The sequence below is a fragment of the Dromaius novaehollandiae genome, chromosome 1 (genome assembly GCF_036370855.1).
Source record: "Dromaius novaehollandiae isolate bDroNov1 chromosome 1, bDroNov1.hap1, whole genome shotgun sequence".
In the NCBI taxonomy this organism is placed as follows: Eukaryota; Metazoa; Chordata; class Aves; order Casuariiformes; family Dromaiidae; genus Dromaius; species Dromaius novaehollandiae.
The window spans coordinates 148184204-148201251 of NC_088098.1; the positions used below are offsets into that span (position 1 = coordinate 148184204).

Consider the following 17048-nt stretch of genomic DNA (forward strand, 5'->3'; position numbering starts at 1 on the left):
ATGTTAGCCACCAATGTACATCTTGGTTTCTTACAAAGGTGGGCCAAGAGAGACTCTGTCATATTGCACAGATCTGCCAGAGTCATCCTAGATCAAAGGAAAGCAACACAATGTTTTCCTCCATTCATTTGTTCGCTTTTTCAGTGCAGCTATTTTATAACTTATGAAAATTCAAGTAAAAAAATACCTAAAGGAAGAGCACATTTTTAAAAGTATATAGCAGATATAAGTTATAATCTAATGAATATGAATGGCGATTTGAACATTTTACACCCATACGCACAAATTAAAGAATTCAGAGAGAAGTGACAAAGTAAAAACAAGAAAAATGCTCACAAATTACAAAGTAAATTTGTGGAATGCAATTTCCAATAAACACAACAGAGTCTAAATAATCACCCCTAGTCTGTGCATGTATTTGGATTAGTATTTACATACTTCCTTGGAAAATAAGGCAAAAACATGGTCCAGAGTTATCTCAGAGGAGCTTAAATACTCTTGTAGATACTTCTAGAATACAGCAATAGCAACCATGGTCTCCTTAACTGTTTGCATGTGAGGGACCCCTCATCCCCATCCAAAGAAATATAATTAGTATACAGGCAATCCTGGCATACAGCTCTCAAACTACTGAAGAGAATAGTGCCATAGTTCTCCTGTACCTGTGTTGATACAATGAAGAGACAGATTACTGTAAGATAAATCAGACACCTTTTACTTTACAGAAACCAAATTTTAATCTAGTTGTCCAGCAAGACCAGACTACAAAAATAAACATGTGCATCAATCATCATATTAAAAGAAATTTTTAGCAAGATGAAAAGAGATGCCATCCTTGCGTACGTGGGACTGCGTAAACATCACCACTCTTATCTATTAGTGCAGGTTTATTGACTAATAAACCTATTGGGAAGGAAGCAGCTAGCACATATATTTCACAGCCTTGGTCAGCCCATCATGTCTGGAAACAACAGCTCTGTCCTGAGGTATCCTACGAGATACTAGTTGAGCGAACTCGCAACTCCCAAAATTTTGCATTATTTGTAATAGTAAAACATTATCAGAAATAACATAACTACAAAAGTCAATTTCACTTCAAAACACAAAGGTAACTACTGTAGCTTATTATGGATTTTATGTATTTTATTACAAGTGCATGAAAGGTACCTATTTTAGCCAGAACTTGGTTTTGCATCTGCTTTCTTTTTAACATTTAAAATGCACATCCAGCCCAATCTATCAGAATCCTCAGAAGTAGATACCTTCCATGAAAACACTGTATGCAGGGATGCAGCAGCAGATACATCTTCTTACTTCAGTCTCTGTTTTGCTTAAAGTGCTGACGAACCCCAATTTCCCATGGCCGTCTCTCTTCCTGAGTGCTTCAGTATCCCTTCCTTCCTCTGAATCTTGCTCTGGTATCCAACTGAAGATTGAAGTCAATATATTAATAGCATACTACACTTTGCAAAAGAAATACTTCAGAGAGTTTGTGCAACTTTGGCACTTTACAAAATCAGAGAAAAGCACAGAATAGAGCAGAAGTCACTATAAAGAAAATTGATGATGCAGGCAACAGGTCATAAAATTTTTCCAGTGAAACATACATTCTATTATCTTAAATTTCACACAAAAGTAACATTATGTGGTAGGCATCCTGCACATTCTGAAATAAACAGTGTAATAACACCGATGACAAAACAGCATAATGCACTGGCAGGGAAAACATGGAAACAATGAAGTGTAAATCTGCTTAGATCTGTTCTTCCAAACTTAACCAATAAACTGAAGGATGAAAATTCAGACTGGGTTGAAGTGGGAGTCACTGGAAATCTCTGTGTGGAGAGGAATAAAGTGTCTGAAATATCAATAAAAAACTGACGTAATAGTCAACTTGTAAAAACTACAAAAACTACTGTTTACTCTGGGAAGTTAAAAAAAAAAAAAAAAAAAAGGTATTTAACGAAACACAAAAAATGGCAGTAAAATTAAAATAAAAGTACCGTGCAGCACTTACTGAAAGTAAACTGCAAGTTCTTGCCCAGTACAGAAGAAAAATATAATTTGATCTTGGAACAGTTCTTCTGAATTTAGATTGCAGTTATTGATTGCACTTCAGTGACGAAGAGGTACCTTTTACCTCCGTTAACTAACTCTCAAAATTGAGAACTGTGATAAAATTAAGGAGCTAAAACACAGGATTAGATGGTACAGCTTGTCCAATCACCAAACGGCTTCCACTTTAAACCTTTTTCCTATTTAAGTACCTAAACTGTACTAAAGTTTACTCCTCCAATAAGAGAGTATACACTCTGACAAAAAAAAAAAAAAAAAAAAGCAAAAATCCTAATGGCTTTAGCTACTGCAATTTGTATCTATATTTAGTGTCTAATTTTTAATAGCCTTTTTGCCTTATTAATATTCCTAGTAACAACTTTGGCAGAGTACCATCACTGAAATTTACAGGGTTCAACAGGACAAGAAGAATGTCACTCTTTATAATCTGGAACAGTTAAACAGAATCTTATAAGAGCCAGGTCTCTTCCTATCTGACTACAGACATTTAGCTACAAAACTGATTTTCATCAGATTCCCTCAGTGACTTATAGACAGAAACACAGACTCATCACCAGGAGATACGTATACTACAGCTGCAGTTTCAAATAGGTAAGTATTTGAAGTAGTAAATATACAAGCTTTTTTTTCTTGTTTACTGAAATATTAATTTGCTATTCTATATGAATTAATACAGCTTGTACAGGAGAGGAGTAAAAAGCTGCTGAAGCTTAAGCAAAAACACACAATGGGAAAAAAGTTCAGACACAACTTCAGCTCTATATTCCTCATCATGTATCACAGTCAGCTAAGTACAGAAGTGAACTTTGCACTATTCTTAGAACACTTTGCTACCATTTTTGCCACATCTTAACTATTTTTAATATTATGGCAGCACAGGCAAGACATTTCTACAAGAGGAACTCCAATCAAAAATGGGGAAACTTTATACAATTACATTTTTACAATAAGCCTCTCGCTACCATACTTGATAACTAACTCCCTAGAAAAACAGACTGTTTTTCAGCATACATTTAAGCAATTCAGATAAATTAATGATTGCATATCTTCTATCTCAGTAAGACATCGATTTAACTTAAATACCTTCTGTACATGTTTTTTCCAGTGACCTCACAGACAAAAAATAGCCTTTTAAGCATATACCTTACAGTTACCTTGTCTATTGATACTACTGTGTTTAAACCAAAGCCTTATTCAAAACAGTAAAAATACCTACTTCATTTATCCTACCTGTCACATTCTAAGTCTACTTCAATTTAAATACACCTTTTAAATCATAGTCACAATCTATAAAACTTTATTTTGACTAATGAAAACAGTGTACAACATTCATATTTTAAAGGGAATTGGAAGAATTATGCTGCTTAATTATTCAGCTTCACTGAATTTAAGGGTGTTTTCCTGCAGAAAACAGGGAAAGGGAGAGAGATCAACCAGGCCACTAGCCCAAGAATGCACAACACACTTACCATGGATCTTTTGCATGCAAAAAATGTAATTTGCAAACTTCTACAGTGTCCCTCCTTCAAGCATTGTCTAGGGCTTTTGTTTTCCTGTTAGATAAAAAAAGAAAAGGGGATTAAAATAATTTAATGAATTTCTGCAGCACAAAGAGCCATCAAAATACCTCAGGGAAGGCATTTTAGGCTCTGCCCGACCAAGCCAGCCGCGGCGGCAACCAGCGCCCAACGGCCACCGGCACCCAACGGCGGGGGCAGGGGAGGATGTAACGGAGGAGCTCGGCGCCCCTCGGCCATTGCCAGGGAAGCCGCGCCACAACGTCCGTAACGGCCGCTCAGGAACGAGCCTCCCCCAAGGCGGGGGGAGGAGGCGCGCTCACCTGCATGACGCAGGGGCTCTCCAGCAGGCACTGCCGGAGATCCTCCCTGACTCCTCCGCAAGCGCGCCCGTCCTCCTCCTTCTCCTCGTAGTACTTGGGCATCGCAGCAGACGCAGTACTGCGCTTCACTACACCACACCCACACCACCCTCTCCCGCAGAAGCCCAGGCCACCACCATCTTGGCGCCCACAGCCCCTCCCCAGCTTCCGGCGGGGGGAGGAAGGGGCGGGGCTTCCCCCGGGGATGAACGCCCCGCCGGCGCTGCGCCCGGCGTGCTCTAGTGTCACGTGCCTGCGGGCTCGCGCCCCGTGCGACGTTGCCGGAAGCTGCTGTGGCGTCGTGCGCGCGCGGGGCGAGGTTGGGGCTCGCGGCGCGGCCCGGAGGCGCAGGTGAGACCCCCCCCCTTCCCCCTCCCCTTCTCGCGAGCCGAGCCCCGCCCCAACAGACGCTGCGGCGGCACCAGCTCGGCCGTTTGCGGGGCGACGGCCGTTAGGGCGGAGGGAGGGGGGCTGGGCGTCGCTCCGCGCTGGCCTCAGCTCCGCGGGGGGAGGGCGGGCGCTGCGGGCCAGCTCACGGCTCGGCGGGGCCGGGGAAGCCGGGCGTCTTAGCCGAGCTGCCCGGGTCCTTCCGGTTCCGAGGTGCGGGCCCCCCTGGCTGCTCCCCCGGCGAAGGCCGCGTCGGGCAGTGCCGGGCCGCGCCGGGCTCTGCAGCAGACCTGGCAACTGGGGACCCTCTCCCTGTTTGTCACTCTGTATATTTTAGCCTTTCGATTCTGGGTAAAAAAGTCTGTTGTTATTGCCTGGAAATACTCCCGTGATTGTATGCGTATGCAGTACTCGGAGAGATCCTGCTTTCAGATCTCTAGACATAGTGTCCCAGCCCCACAGGCAGCAAGAAGGTGGGTGCCATCGTGCACCCCTGCTAGACTGTGAGGGCAGGGATGGACGGGTTCTTAGCAGGCAAACAGGTCAGTGGGATGGCGCACTTCAGTGGGGTTTTTTCTAGCAATTAATGCTTGACTTTTTGACAAACGATACTGGAAGCAAAATCGCCTGCTCTTTATTTTCCATCCCTGGCAGGTAGTAAGTAGCCTTCAGTAAAGCGACTGCCTGACCGCTGTATCTATCTAACTTGCACGTACACATCGTAGTTTGTACCTGTGCAGTTATCTTTTTATGACTATGGCATTACAAATGCGGCATGTGGGACATGAATTTTTAATCTTATTGCACGCAGAGATAAATGCATTTTCTGAAATTTCTTTTCTAGCAAAATGCTGCCAACTACTTCAGTTAATTCTCGGAACCAGGGCAATGGTGCGCTGAACTCCAGAGATGCTGCGAGGCATACGGCTGGAGCAAAGCGCTACAAGTACCTGCGGAGGCTCTTCCACTTCCGACAGATGGATTTTGAGTTTGCTCTGTGGCAGATGCTCTACCTATTTACTTCACCACAGAGGGTTTATAGGAACTTTCACTATAGAAAACAAACAAAAGACCAGTGGGCAAGAGATGATCCTGCTTTCTTAGTACTTCTCAGTATCTGGCTATGTGGTAAGTGCCCAAGAACAGAGTGCATAAATGAGTGGGAGGAAAAGATAGTTCTTTAAAAGTTCAGGGATGAACTTTTGTAGCTCTTCTAGCCACAGAAAAAAAGAACCAGTACGTATGGATTATTTTTTAATCAAAATGCAGTAAAAGATCATGGCCTAACTTGTTGGAGGTTAAGATAGAAATTAGAAAACAGAGTATGTATAACTGCAGATATTATGTAGTTGTCTTGAATAAATCTCTATTTTACCTCTTTTTATTACATTCCAAACTATGTGGTTCCCTTTAACTTTAAAGCCAATAATAAAAAACCTGTGGCACTTGGCAGTGATCTAGTTAAGAAAAAAAATTCTGAACCCTTGGTTTAGCAGATGTGAGGATGTAAGCCATTACAGATAACACACTGTTTTTACAGTAAAGGCCCAAGTGAGTTTCTTTATATTGCAAAATTAAGCTATCAGCAATCATAGTCTCTCACATGTTGTTTTCAGACTGAACTTAAAATGCAGTAAGTATTATCCTAGTCTTCTGTAATACAGCACATTGCTGATAGTAACAGCAAAGCTTTTAACGCTGGAATAAAAGTGTATATCACCAAATGCACGTTGTGTTTACAATTAGCTTTTATAAAAAAAAACGTTCTGTGTAGCATTCTGTCAATTTTTAAAAATAGTTGGGGGCAAGGCAATTTGCTATTATATTGTTAAACCAAAGTACAGATGAATGTCCTCCAAGCTATGACAGGAATCATATTATGACAAATTGCACCATACCTAGTATTTGGTGGGGGAAAAATGGGCTGTTGGACTGAAAATCTCAAGGAGGAAAATAAAAATGAAACTGGAGATTTCATGACAGCACACTTAAAAACATACCAGCTTAAGATCTCTCTCTTTTCTCTACAGCTAACTTTAATAATCTCTTTTTCTCTTTTCAGTGTCTACTGTGGGATTTGGATTTGTGCTGGATATGGGATTTTTTGAAACAATAAAGCTCCTACTTTGGGTTGTTTTCATAGACTGTGTGGGTGTTGGCCTTCTGATAGCAACTTTAATGTGGTAAGTAGTAATGTCTGAAACTGAATTCAGTATTGCTGTCAGGCCATCAATAGTCCTGACTGCAGGATGGTTATTTTTCTCTTTGGGGCAAAATTACAAAGTAAATATGACTATAGGTTTTTGTGCTGCTGTGGGTATTCCTTCAAACTTTGGTTTAAAAAAGAAAGACATTTTTTCTTTACTATATCTTGCAGAAGAAGATTGATGTTTAGAGAGTTTGTATTATGATCAATGTTTCAGTTTGTTTTCTTTCTGAGCTGGTTGATCTTCAGCAGTAATTCCAAACATAGTGATTAGAAAAATCCTTCATTCTCTAATTTGGTTGAGTAAATAGCTTAAATAGCGTAAGCCTAATGATGATAATATTTAAGTGGGGCAATATAAAACTGGTGCGTGCTTCTTGCTGAAGCATTTTACCTATTTCTAGTGCAATCAGTGTTGGTTCTGACTATTTCATGCGTGTCGGCTTTGTTGTGATGGTGGTAATTGCTGTCAGTTTTATCTTGTAACGCCCAGAGGCGCACGCTAACCTTCACGAGCAGGCTTATTCTCTGGCTCAGAAAGTAGAAGATTACCAGCTGTGTAGGAACAGTGAAACAGCTTCTTGTCTTAGGTGTTGCTTTTCCTGTTCTCCAGGATGCTGTGGTAAAGAAGGCTAATTTTCTTCCTTCCTTGCACAGAGGTAACAGCTGTCACTTGTAATCAGATGCACTGAAACCAGGAAATAAGGGCAGAAGCAAAAATAGCCCTGTCACTTTGTCTCTCTTTTGTGGCTTATTGAAGAAGAAAAAGCAATAGACTTATGGAAGCATGGCAGAGGTCTGCCTCCATGTGGCTCCTCTGCTTTTGTCACTTTTTGCCCTCCATTTGGCTTACAGAGGGGGAGAGACAGTAGCGAGTGAGTTCTTAACCCAGACCTCAGCATATTATAGACGTGTGTCAGGTCAGCAAGGGAACCATGGAACAACAGGAAGTCACTTGCACTGGGGCGAGGTGAGAACACAGAAGAAAGAATTTTCTCTACCAAGAACTTTTTGTGGTAGTGGTGGAAAAAGAAAATTTGCAAGGAATCGGGAGCATTTCACTGGCATCTTATAGTGACGCTGATCAGAAAAGGGATGGATTCCTTTCGAACAGTGACATTGGAAATACCCATTTGTACTTGCAAAATCCAGGACCAAATATATTTAAGAACTGTAGCTGATAAATGAAAGACCCATCTAGTGTAGTGTCCTGTCTGGGAGAGCAGCCCATAACATGCTTGGGGAAGAGCATATTGTAATACTTGCCTAAGTGATACTCCTCCTCATCCTCCAGCAATTTGTGGGTCAAACATTCTGCAGTTTAAGGATGTACTATCCTGATCCAAAAAGACTGTTGGTTTTGGCATCTGTTGGTTTTCCTCTGTTCTTTAGTCAGCCTCCTACAGGCCTAAATGCCTGTCACCCGGCTCCATGTTGGTAAGAAAAAGACACGTTGTCTGCTACAGGCTCCCCCTTTTTCAGTAGCTTCCCCTTGCATCTAGGCTCTGCCTCTTTCTGATCCTGCCCATGGGACTAAGAGCATTTCAGAGAACACTACAGTGAAAGTTCTGGTCTTTCAGCTATTTACTTCTGTGCATATATTGACTTCTTGACCCAGTTCTAAATAAGATAAACTTCCTGATGTCAGCAGAACTTTGGCTGAAGAAAACATAAGGTCTTAAGGTTTGTTCCATAGTCTAAAATACAAGGCAATGCTCATTTGATTAGCACCTGCTTGTAACAGAGAGAATGGTTTCACTCAGAGTGTTAATCTGCCTCTTTGTCTGTAAAGGCTGCCATTTCTATAGAAATGAAATAAAACATCTCTATAACGTGAGGTAATGTGCAAGCACTTTTCTGAAATCGTCTGATAAAGGGGTGGCAACACTGCTTGATAACTTGTTACTGCATGGAAAAGCTGTAGCATTCTTCCACTTTAAAAAAAAAAAAAAAAAAAAAAAAAAAGCTGGTGCTGTTACCTGCAAGGTATTTCAGCTGCATGTTGAATGCAAAAAAATGTAATTATACTTCTGACATGAGATAGTTTAACAATAGTCTGGTCTGTGTAATTCTTGCATATTTTTCTCTCACATAGCAGAAACTGCTTTGTCACAGCACTGAGTTAGGATATTGTACGGCTCGCTATTGCAAACCAGTGTTATGTCAGTCAGCTTTACACACTTATGTTAACAGCCTTCTCAATATCTTCTCCTGTAGGTTCATTTCTAATAAGTACTTGGTAAAGCAGCAGAACAGAGACTATGATGTGGAGTGGGGATATGCCTTTGATGTTCATTTGAATGCTTTCTATCCACTTCTAGTCATTTTGCATTTTATCCAGCTGTTTTTCATCAATTGTAAGTAGAGTCTTTTATGTGCTCTCTGCTTTAAAATTATGCCATATCAAAACAGGTGAGAGCAATTGTCTTTTTCAGATGTCATCATATCTGATTCAGTCATTGGGTATTTTGTTGGGAATACACTGTGGCTGATTGCAATCGGCTATTACATCTATGTGACATTCCTAGGATACAGTGGTAAGTAATGGTGATATTTTTTATTATTATTCAGAAGATGTCTGACTAAAAAGCGAGCATTATTTTAGTCCATTGTAAAGCCTAGGCTCATATCGGGGGGTGAAGGCATTCTTCCTTCACAGTAAAGGAAGATTGGTATAAATTTATCCAGCCCCTGTTTTCAGCTGGGCGGATTTTTTTTTTTTAAACATTCTTTACAATATCAACTTCTTTTTGTTCCCTTAGACCTATGGCAACTCAAGTTCAGTTTTGCTTGTTCTTCTCTAAACCCACTTCAACAAAATATTTGCATTAGATAGAAATGCTGTAATGAGTTTAAGAATGTAGCTTTTAGGTAAAACAGTTTCCCAGAAGCTTAGCTATACAGATTAACTCAAGTACTCTGAAATCTGTGATAATAGTAGGACAAATATGGCAGAGGTGACAAACTTGCCATTCTAACAAAGATGGCATAGAAGTACTGTTTTTGTTGCCATCTTTCCCCAAGGCCAATCTAGATACAGCAGTTACCACACCTTTTTTGAAAGAGCAATATTTCATACTTGCTTCACTGATTGTTGCCTCTCTTTCAGCATTGCCATTTTTGAAGAACACAGCTATTCTTTTGTACCCTTTTGCTCTTCTCATCATGCTCTACTTGATCTCATTAGCATTCAGCTGGAACTTCACCAAGATGCTTTGCTCTTTTTATAAATATAGAGTGAAATAAAACAGGACTTCATGTATCTGATGTTTAGTTTGGTTTAATCTTAGCTGTCTTGACAGTAAAGAAAAACAGTTAAGAGCTTTTTTGTAAATGGTTGTAAATTTCTCTTTATTGTAGATAATTGTGTAAAAAAAAAAAAAACCTTGAAGTGTCATTTTTTATTAAAATATTTACAACAGTAAACATGTTAGCAATTTTGTTTAAATACTTTTGCAGTACATTCCTAAAAACAAATTACTTGTACATTTTTGTAGCTTAAATTTAGCTGCAACAAATCTATTTAGCGTAATTCTTACTGCAGATATTTTGCACATACTGGCATAAGCTCAACATTACAAGTTTGGTTTTTTTTAAGTGACACTGAAGAGCAGTTTCATAGAAAACTAATACTGGAATACCTTGCCTCTGGACTGTGTGAAAGTAGGACTTTAATAGTGTTGCAATGGTAAAGCAACAATTGCCTCTACGTACAGAACTATCCTCTCCTTTTATATAAGAACTTTAGAACAGATTTATTTTCATGTCTTTATTCCAAATATACATGGACAACTGTGGCACACAGAAGAAACACTGGTGAAAGGCACAATTACCATGACCCATAACAGGTTTCCAAATATAGCAGCAAGTTTTTAAACCCAATCTATAGCAGTCTAGTGGGTATTATTACATCCACTATTGTGAGTGGCTTGTTAATGAAAATGGAGGGAAAATACAAATTAAGTTTGGCTGCAAAGGCCCATTGCAATGCCTAGCACTCTAAAGTCCACAAGGCAGGAGTACAAACTGACCATCACAAACAATACCTTCTGAAAAACGAGGATGACAACTTTCTAAAGCATCATGTCCAGTCTAAAATTGGAGCACTAGGATTCAATTTCAAAAACAATGCAACAGTAAACCAGTTACAGTAAGACTTAATATCTCAATAGTAGAATTTGATCGCTAAGGAAAAACTAGATTTAGCTTAAAATACCAAATATGCTGGCAGTGCATCTTACAGTACTGTGTATCAGCCATGGTTAAGGCTTGAAGAGAATTGTGTTCCCCTCTCAGCAGACACTGAGCAAAGTTCCCCTTTAGCAAGTAAAGCACTGAACCTTTGATCCAAAAAAGGCTAAGAATTCCGGTTATGACCTGCTTCAACCCTGGTGTAACAGCATGAGCTCCTGTCCTGCAGGCAGCTACAAGCAAAACTGTACAACTTTCCTGAATAGGAATCCTAGCACCAGAGATCATCTGCTTAAGTTCAACAGTAAAAATACTTCATATGTAGTGCCCTGTGGCTTTACCATTGAAATCAATGGAGGACTTAGGGCCTGTGTACCTTTCATTTAGAGATATCAAAGTTTGTCCCCTTAAAACAAGGCTTCATAGTTCTCAAAATTAAGCTATGTGGAGTTCTAGCTCACTGTTTACAGTAGAAATCAGAAGACCAGTTAAGGGAACACTGAGGTCAAAAAGCTATGCTCTTAGAGACTAGTTCATTGTGTCAGTGTGTAGTTAGCTTTTTTGTTGTCGTTTAAATCAGCAATCAGTGCTGTTCTGAAAACCGTAATTATATAACAGCCTTTCAGCACTAAGCTGGTGATTGTAAAGATTATTTAAAATGTATGCTTTTTTCCCCCCCTTTCTACTACTACTATTTGCTTCAGGTTTTTCAGAATATATCTTTCCTAATAAGAGCAAATGTAAGACTTACTTACTTAAATTCAGGTTTAATTTGTTTCAGGGGGAAAGGTTTGAAAAGATTTCCCCCCCAAGATTAAAGTAATATTCTCCACATTAGAAGCAAACTTACTAAAATACTTCCTTTGGAACAAATATTTCTAACAAAACCCAAAGATTACTGAAATAATATATACTTGCAAAAAATGAGGAAAAATGTTGCAAAATCATCTGATCTTGCCAAAGACTAATCACACTCCAGCATATTAAAGGAACCATATTTCACATGGGCAAACTATAAATTGCTTTGCTCTAAACTGAATCTAGATATAATTTAGAATTGCTTTTGAAAGAGCTCAAAAAGCAGTGATATGATGGAAGAGTCCAGTCTTTTATTGGTCTATTAATTAAATATTTATATATTTTAATTTTCCTAAGCCACCTTTCAGTTAAGAAGAAATAAATGCATCTGAGTATTTTCTATTAATGTAAATAAATGCTTGAGATGCCTGCAAAAGCACAAAGCCTGAAAGAGTGTTTCTGAAATACTAATAAAAAAAGCACTAATTTGGGATCACATCCTTATCGCATTATTTACAAAGTTTTCAGTAGGCCCACCCACTGAATGAGCAAAGCAAGATTAATTCTATACTGACAGTCTTAATCTTTCCTTGGTCCAGAGCAATTGTGATCTGCTGAGAAAAGCCAGTGCTATAATCAAGCTGGTCTGTTTGGCATCCAAGATAAGCAGTTAAAAATAATTTGCCCAGAAAATGAAGGTTTATGGAAATGCATTTGGTTTCAGAAAAGTTTCATTTTTTCTGAAGCTTTAACAACATCAGAAGAAGCCGATGATATCATTTGTCTTGAAACACTTTCCATTTTTTGATTACTGTAAGTTTTATTGACCTCCAGGACATTTTAAGGGCCAAGTTAAAAATAATTTGAGGTTAAATAAATGTAGGAAAAAACTCCCCCCAAAATCTGGTAATTGGTTTCAGACACTCAGATGAACTTGTGTTAAATACTGTAACTTACAACTGAGACAGACACACAAAGTCTGTCTGGAATACCCCCAGTCAAAAACAATAGCCAAGCTAATGACTATTGGGCCAAATAGACGAAGCATTCTTATTTTACCATAATGCAAAAAAAAGGAGGCTTCGGACCACTTTAGACTGATGGGGATTGGCATTTCAAAGTTTGAAAGCCCCAAATAGCTGTCTGTAGGGATGATAGAAAATATTTTCCCGTCTTTCTTCTTATAGGCAAAATTTCCAAGGAAATTTGTAGAACTATTCAATAACGCCAGATCTGAATTTATCTGAATCTATAAAACATATTTCCCCTCCCAAATGAGTCATTATAAATTAATTTGTACTAATATGGCACATTTATTTAGAAAGTATCGATCTCAAGAACATTCTAAATGTTAAAGCAGCCCAGAGTTTTCCCAACTCCTGCTAGTACAATGTAATAAAAATGCAATAATCTTTAGAAAAACCAATATACTTTATCAAGCATAAGTTAATTTGTGGTTTTTGATAATTTTCATCTCAACATTTGAAAAGTAAATATACTGGTAACACCAGAGTACTGCAGTCAATTTGGTAAGGTTTCTATACATTTAGATTTACCATCAGTGATACATCTTAACTACTATTAAACATTGGGAACAGTGATGTTTTGAGAATAAGCACACAGTATTCTTAATAAATGGTATCAATAAACATAAATTGTTTTTGTTTCATGGAAAAAGATGAAAGTTACTGTCAACAAAAGTACTTACATTAACAAACCGTTAGAAACATCTAACATTTATTTCTGCAATCTAAATTGTAGTAAATAGTTATAGTTTAAATTACCTATATCATTCATTCACAGGCACAATTGAGAAGAGAATAATTAACATGAGATCCAAATAATTTCTTAGACCTTTGTTAGCTAATATGCAATGAAAAACCATTATTTGGTAATACCTTGACTGAATGGGATTATACATTACAAACTGTGCTGTGGCACCACAATAGGCTAGATTCACTCAGGATTTCTGAGCATATAAATCCACATTCCTAAGTCCAAGAATGAACTCCATTTACGAGGCCAGTGCTGAACTTACACCTACAGTCTCCATGGGCAAGACAAACTTCATATGTAACATCTTATTTACGCCAGCTGGCATAATCAAAAAAAAGTAAACAAGTCCTGCCTGGTAGCTCATCTACTTTTTTCAACTTATACCAGTCAGTCTAAATAAAAGATCTTACCTCTGTGTACAAATCTTGTCTTCCCTTTGTCCTCAGATAACACAGCTAAAACAAAATCACTATGGTCTTTAAAAGTAGTTAGGCTCTTAAGTTTGAATGTTGTCTTAGCTACAACACAATTTGCCAACAAAGCAGAAGACAAGACGGGATGACTCTCATGTCCCAGTGGTGATGGCTTTCAGCTTGCAAAGCTGGAGAGTCAGCCCCTGCTTCTATTAATACCCCATGAAAAACAGACCAAATCTTTTAGAAGAATTTTCATGCTGGAAACATGAATTCAAGATCCCCACTCTAAACTAGGGGCTCCACAATGGGTTTTGCCCATACACAGAGCTCTGACCACAGCGCTGTTGGAGATAAGGGTGCTCTCCCTCCCCACAAGGCAAACGGGGCCAGCTTTCCGGATGGCAGTTCCAGGCAGCAGGTTCGCAGCACAGCCGAGAATCCCCAAACCAGGGCAGATGCCTCCCTCCAACATTAATGAGGTGCCTTGTTCCCATTGAAGAGAGGAGTTTCTGCCTCCTCTTCCTGACTACTTCTGACGGGGTAATTTAAATCTTCCCATGCCTGCGTCCCTACGCAGCAGCATGTAAGTGGAAGGACTCTTGAGGACAGTGGCAACGTTTGCAATAATCTCCTGTGGATTTAACCCAAAGTGCTTTCCTTTCCTGACTGGGCTTCTGACTCATTAAACATCACTGTTGTTTCCCTTAAAGCACAAAAGGCTGGGTACTAACTTGAGGCCCAATTCGGTTCCAGTCAGTGGGAATAATTATATTGATCAATAAAAGAGCTGGACTGAAACCTCCTTGTCCTTGAACAACAGAATACAATAAAAATAAACCGTAACTAATCACTGAAATGTATCCAAAATAAATGCTGCAATAATAGAAATTTTTAAAAGGAGAACTCTACAGATCACATGCATCTCATGACTAATTTTTTTGATAAAAGGTAACTCTTGTCACTCCAAAGCAAAGCTGGGGAATGATTTTTCAATACAGAAAATGAATTTGTCCAGACTAGGAAATGCCTACAAAGATTTTTAGAAAAGAACAGTTTGGAATTGAAAAATCCTCCTAAAATGCAATGGATAAAATGTAAAATCACCACAGATTTAGTACATAATATGAAATACCAAGACATTTCAACATGTTTTTATGTGGCTACAAACTGTACATAGTGGAATTTCATAGCCCCAAAGAATAATGTTCTTCAGAACTCTGTTAATGCCTCTGAACATCATTCAGATTTTGTGTACAAAACTACATAATTTAGAAACTCAATCTAGTTCTTTTAAACACGGCAGTGTTTAATTTATTTGAATTATTTGAAATATGGTATTAATTTATGTTTGCATCTCCAAAGAAAAATGTAGAAAGATAACTTAAACTAGATAATCCATAAAAAAAAGCTATATCAATTTAAAATTTTACTGCATAAAAATATGTACTTTCAAATTATTTTAATAAATTAAATATCCCTAACATTTTTAATATATATTCCTGACAATCTATAAAAGAGGGTTCTTGTCATAGAAAATAAATGGAACTCCGAAAGTACCCCCTTCATAAAACGTATTTAACAATAATTATATTTTCTTCTTCAAGGAATGTAACAATATGTACAACTTCTCTATATTACTATACTATCAAAATAGTACAGGTTAAGAGTAGCAGGATTCTGCAACCATAAGATGGTAAAGTCACCGTAAAGTGAAGGACAACTTAGACCTCAGATGAATGTTATCAGTGTGAAGCATCAGTTTCTCGATGGATCAGGTAAAAAGGGGTAAGTACAATCTTCTCATCTACAGTAGATTTCACAAGAGGTAGTGTTCAAGTGAAAAATGAAAGAAATTTGGAATAAGGTGCATGCTCAGTGTTTTCAATTTGTGACTTGTTAAGGATGTTGGATTTTATAGGAAAAGTTTTCAAGGATTCTTTCTTTCTCCTCTAAAGCAAATTTTGATGATCAGTTTGTAAGCTTTTTAATATGAATCTGAAATACAGAGTCAAAAAAAAAAGTCATTTTAGGACATTACAGTTCTCAGTAATAACAGATAACTTTCAGTGTTAGCCAAAATTCTGAGCTTCAAAAACATCAACAAAATGAAGAAATCTCGCATTTGCTGGTTTTATTTTTAAAAGGTTACAGCACCTCACCTCATTCAGAATTGCCCAAACTGCTGAATTTTGTATTACTGAAAGCCGGAATGATGAAATAGGGTTTAGGCTTGGGTCAACTGTTCCTTCAGCTACACCATTTTCAAATTTCCCTGCAAAAGTAGTAAAAACATATCCTCAATTAACTCCAGTTCAACAAACTGAAATACAAAATCTTAGTCCAGAAAAGCGTATCTGTAGTACTGCAATTCACAGCTTAAACCTACTGCGGAATGTAAGGTTGACTGGTATCAACTCCTAAAGCAAAACACTTTTAAAACAGCCAGTGATTCTTGACATTGGATTCAGCTTTGCAGCAGCAAACCAGATAAGGCACATCATCAGAGCGCACAGATCTAACAACAGTAGTACATTACAGAATAAAAACTTTTGAATTGTCCGTACTTATGTGTATGACCACCTTCGAAAATCTGGGAAGATTTTGGTATAGTTTTTCACATAGTATCATGGAACTAAACACAGAACCCTTGGTCTACATGTTTTCAAAGAGCATTAAGCACAAGGGATATCATTCATGTTTAGTGTATTCCAATTTGAAGAATTGTCAGTTATATTAAAATGAACAACAACAATCCAATTTAAAAGGCTAGTTAGACGCTTAAAACATATACATTTCAACTGCAATTCATAAAGATGAAAAAATGTGCTTTCATTATAACAGTGATGGTCAGTTTATGCCCAACATGCTAAATACAGTCCACCAGTAAAAATTCTCTTCCTTGACAACAGGTATCCTGCCATCTTCCCCAACAGTCCCTTGGTTATGGAAATGCCCATCTCATCCCCTGACAAGACAGCTGAATGTCTATTTGTAGAGTGGGTTCAGGTCCAGGACCCTAATAGCAAGCACAACACTTCACACAAAGGCACTCGTGAAGCCACAGGACAGCAGACGTGATTCTATACAACTTGGGAATGCCTCTACAATACGCTAGATGATCTGTCCTAACATAAGGTCGGATGTAACTGCACCATAACTAAGAGTCGCAATAGATCTTTGTTTAGTACATCAGTCTCAAAGAAGAAATGTCAAAAGTAATATTAAGTAAAGCCTAAAAGGTCACTCACCCAAAATGAGTGAACAAAACTTCACTTTTAGGATTGCTTTGTTTTTAATAAAAATGCCTTAAATGTTGCAA

General features: G+C 38.3%; 3 protein-coding genes across 5 annotated transcripts in view; 1 reads left to right on the top strand and 2 right to left on the bottom strand.

Annotated features, from left to right (window-relative positions):
- Positions 1 to 392: 392 nt before the first annotated feature.
- LOC112984992 (cytochrome c oxidase assembly factor 5) lies at positions 393 to 4146 on the bottom strand. Its single transcript, XM_026103278.2, has 3 exons — positions 3917 to 4146; positions 3546 to 3629; positions 393 to 1426 (listed from the first exon to the last, which is right to left on the bottom strand). The coding sequence occupies exons 1-3, from the start codon at positions 4016 to 4018 to the stop codon at positions 1385 to 1387; spliced, it is 228 nt and encodes a 75-aa protein (XP_025959063.1). The 5' UTR covers positions 4019 to 4146; the 3' UTR covers positions 393 to 1384.
- On the top strand, positions 4135 to 9974 carry UNC50 (unc-50 inner nuclear membrane RNA binding protein). The gene is made up of 6 exons (XM_026103277.2): positions 4135 to 4306; positions 5187 to 5470; positions 6405 to 6525; positions 8766 to 8905; positions 8984 to 9085; positions 9658 to 9974. The coding sequence occupies exons 1-6, from the start codon at positions 4161 to 4163 to the stop codon at positions 9792 to 9794; spliced, it is 930 nt and encodes a 309-aa protein (XP_025959062.2). The 5' UTR covers positions 4135 to 4160; the 3' UTR covers positions 9795 to 9974.
- Positions 9872 to 17048, bottom strand: part of MGAT4A (alpha-1,3-mannosyl-glycoprotein 4-beta-N-acetylglucosaminyltransferase A) — a 78492-nt gene continuing 71315 nt past the window's right edge. For all 3 annotated transcript variants that reach the window (XM_026103275.2, XM_026103276.2, XM_026103274.2), the window contains exons 15-16: positions 15889 to 16001; positions 9872 to 15724 (exon numbers count right to left, since the gene is read on the bottom strand). In XM_026103275.2, the coding sequence (XP_025959060.2) occupies positions 15698 to 15724; positions 15889 to 16001 (140 nt within the window). In that variant the 3' untranslated portion in view covers positions 9872 to 15697. The remainder of the gene's footprint in view (positions 15725 to 15888; positions 16002 to 17048) is intronic.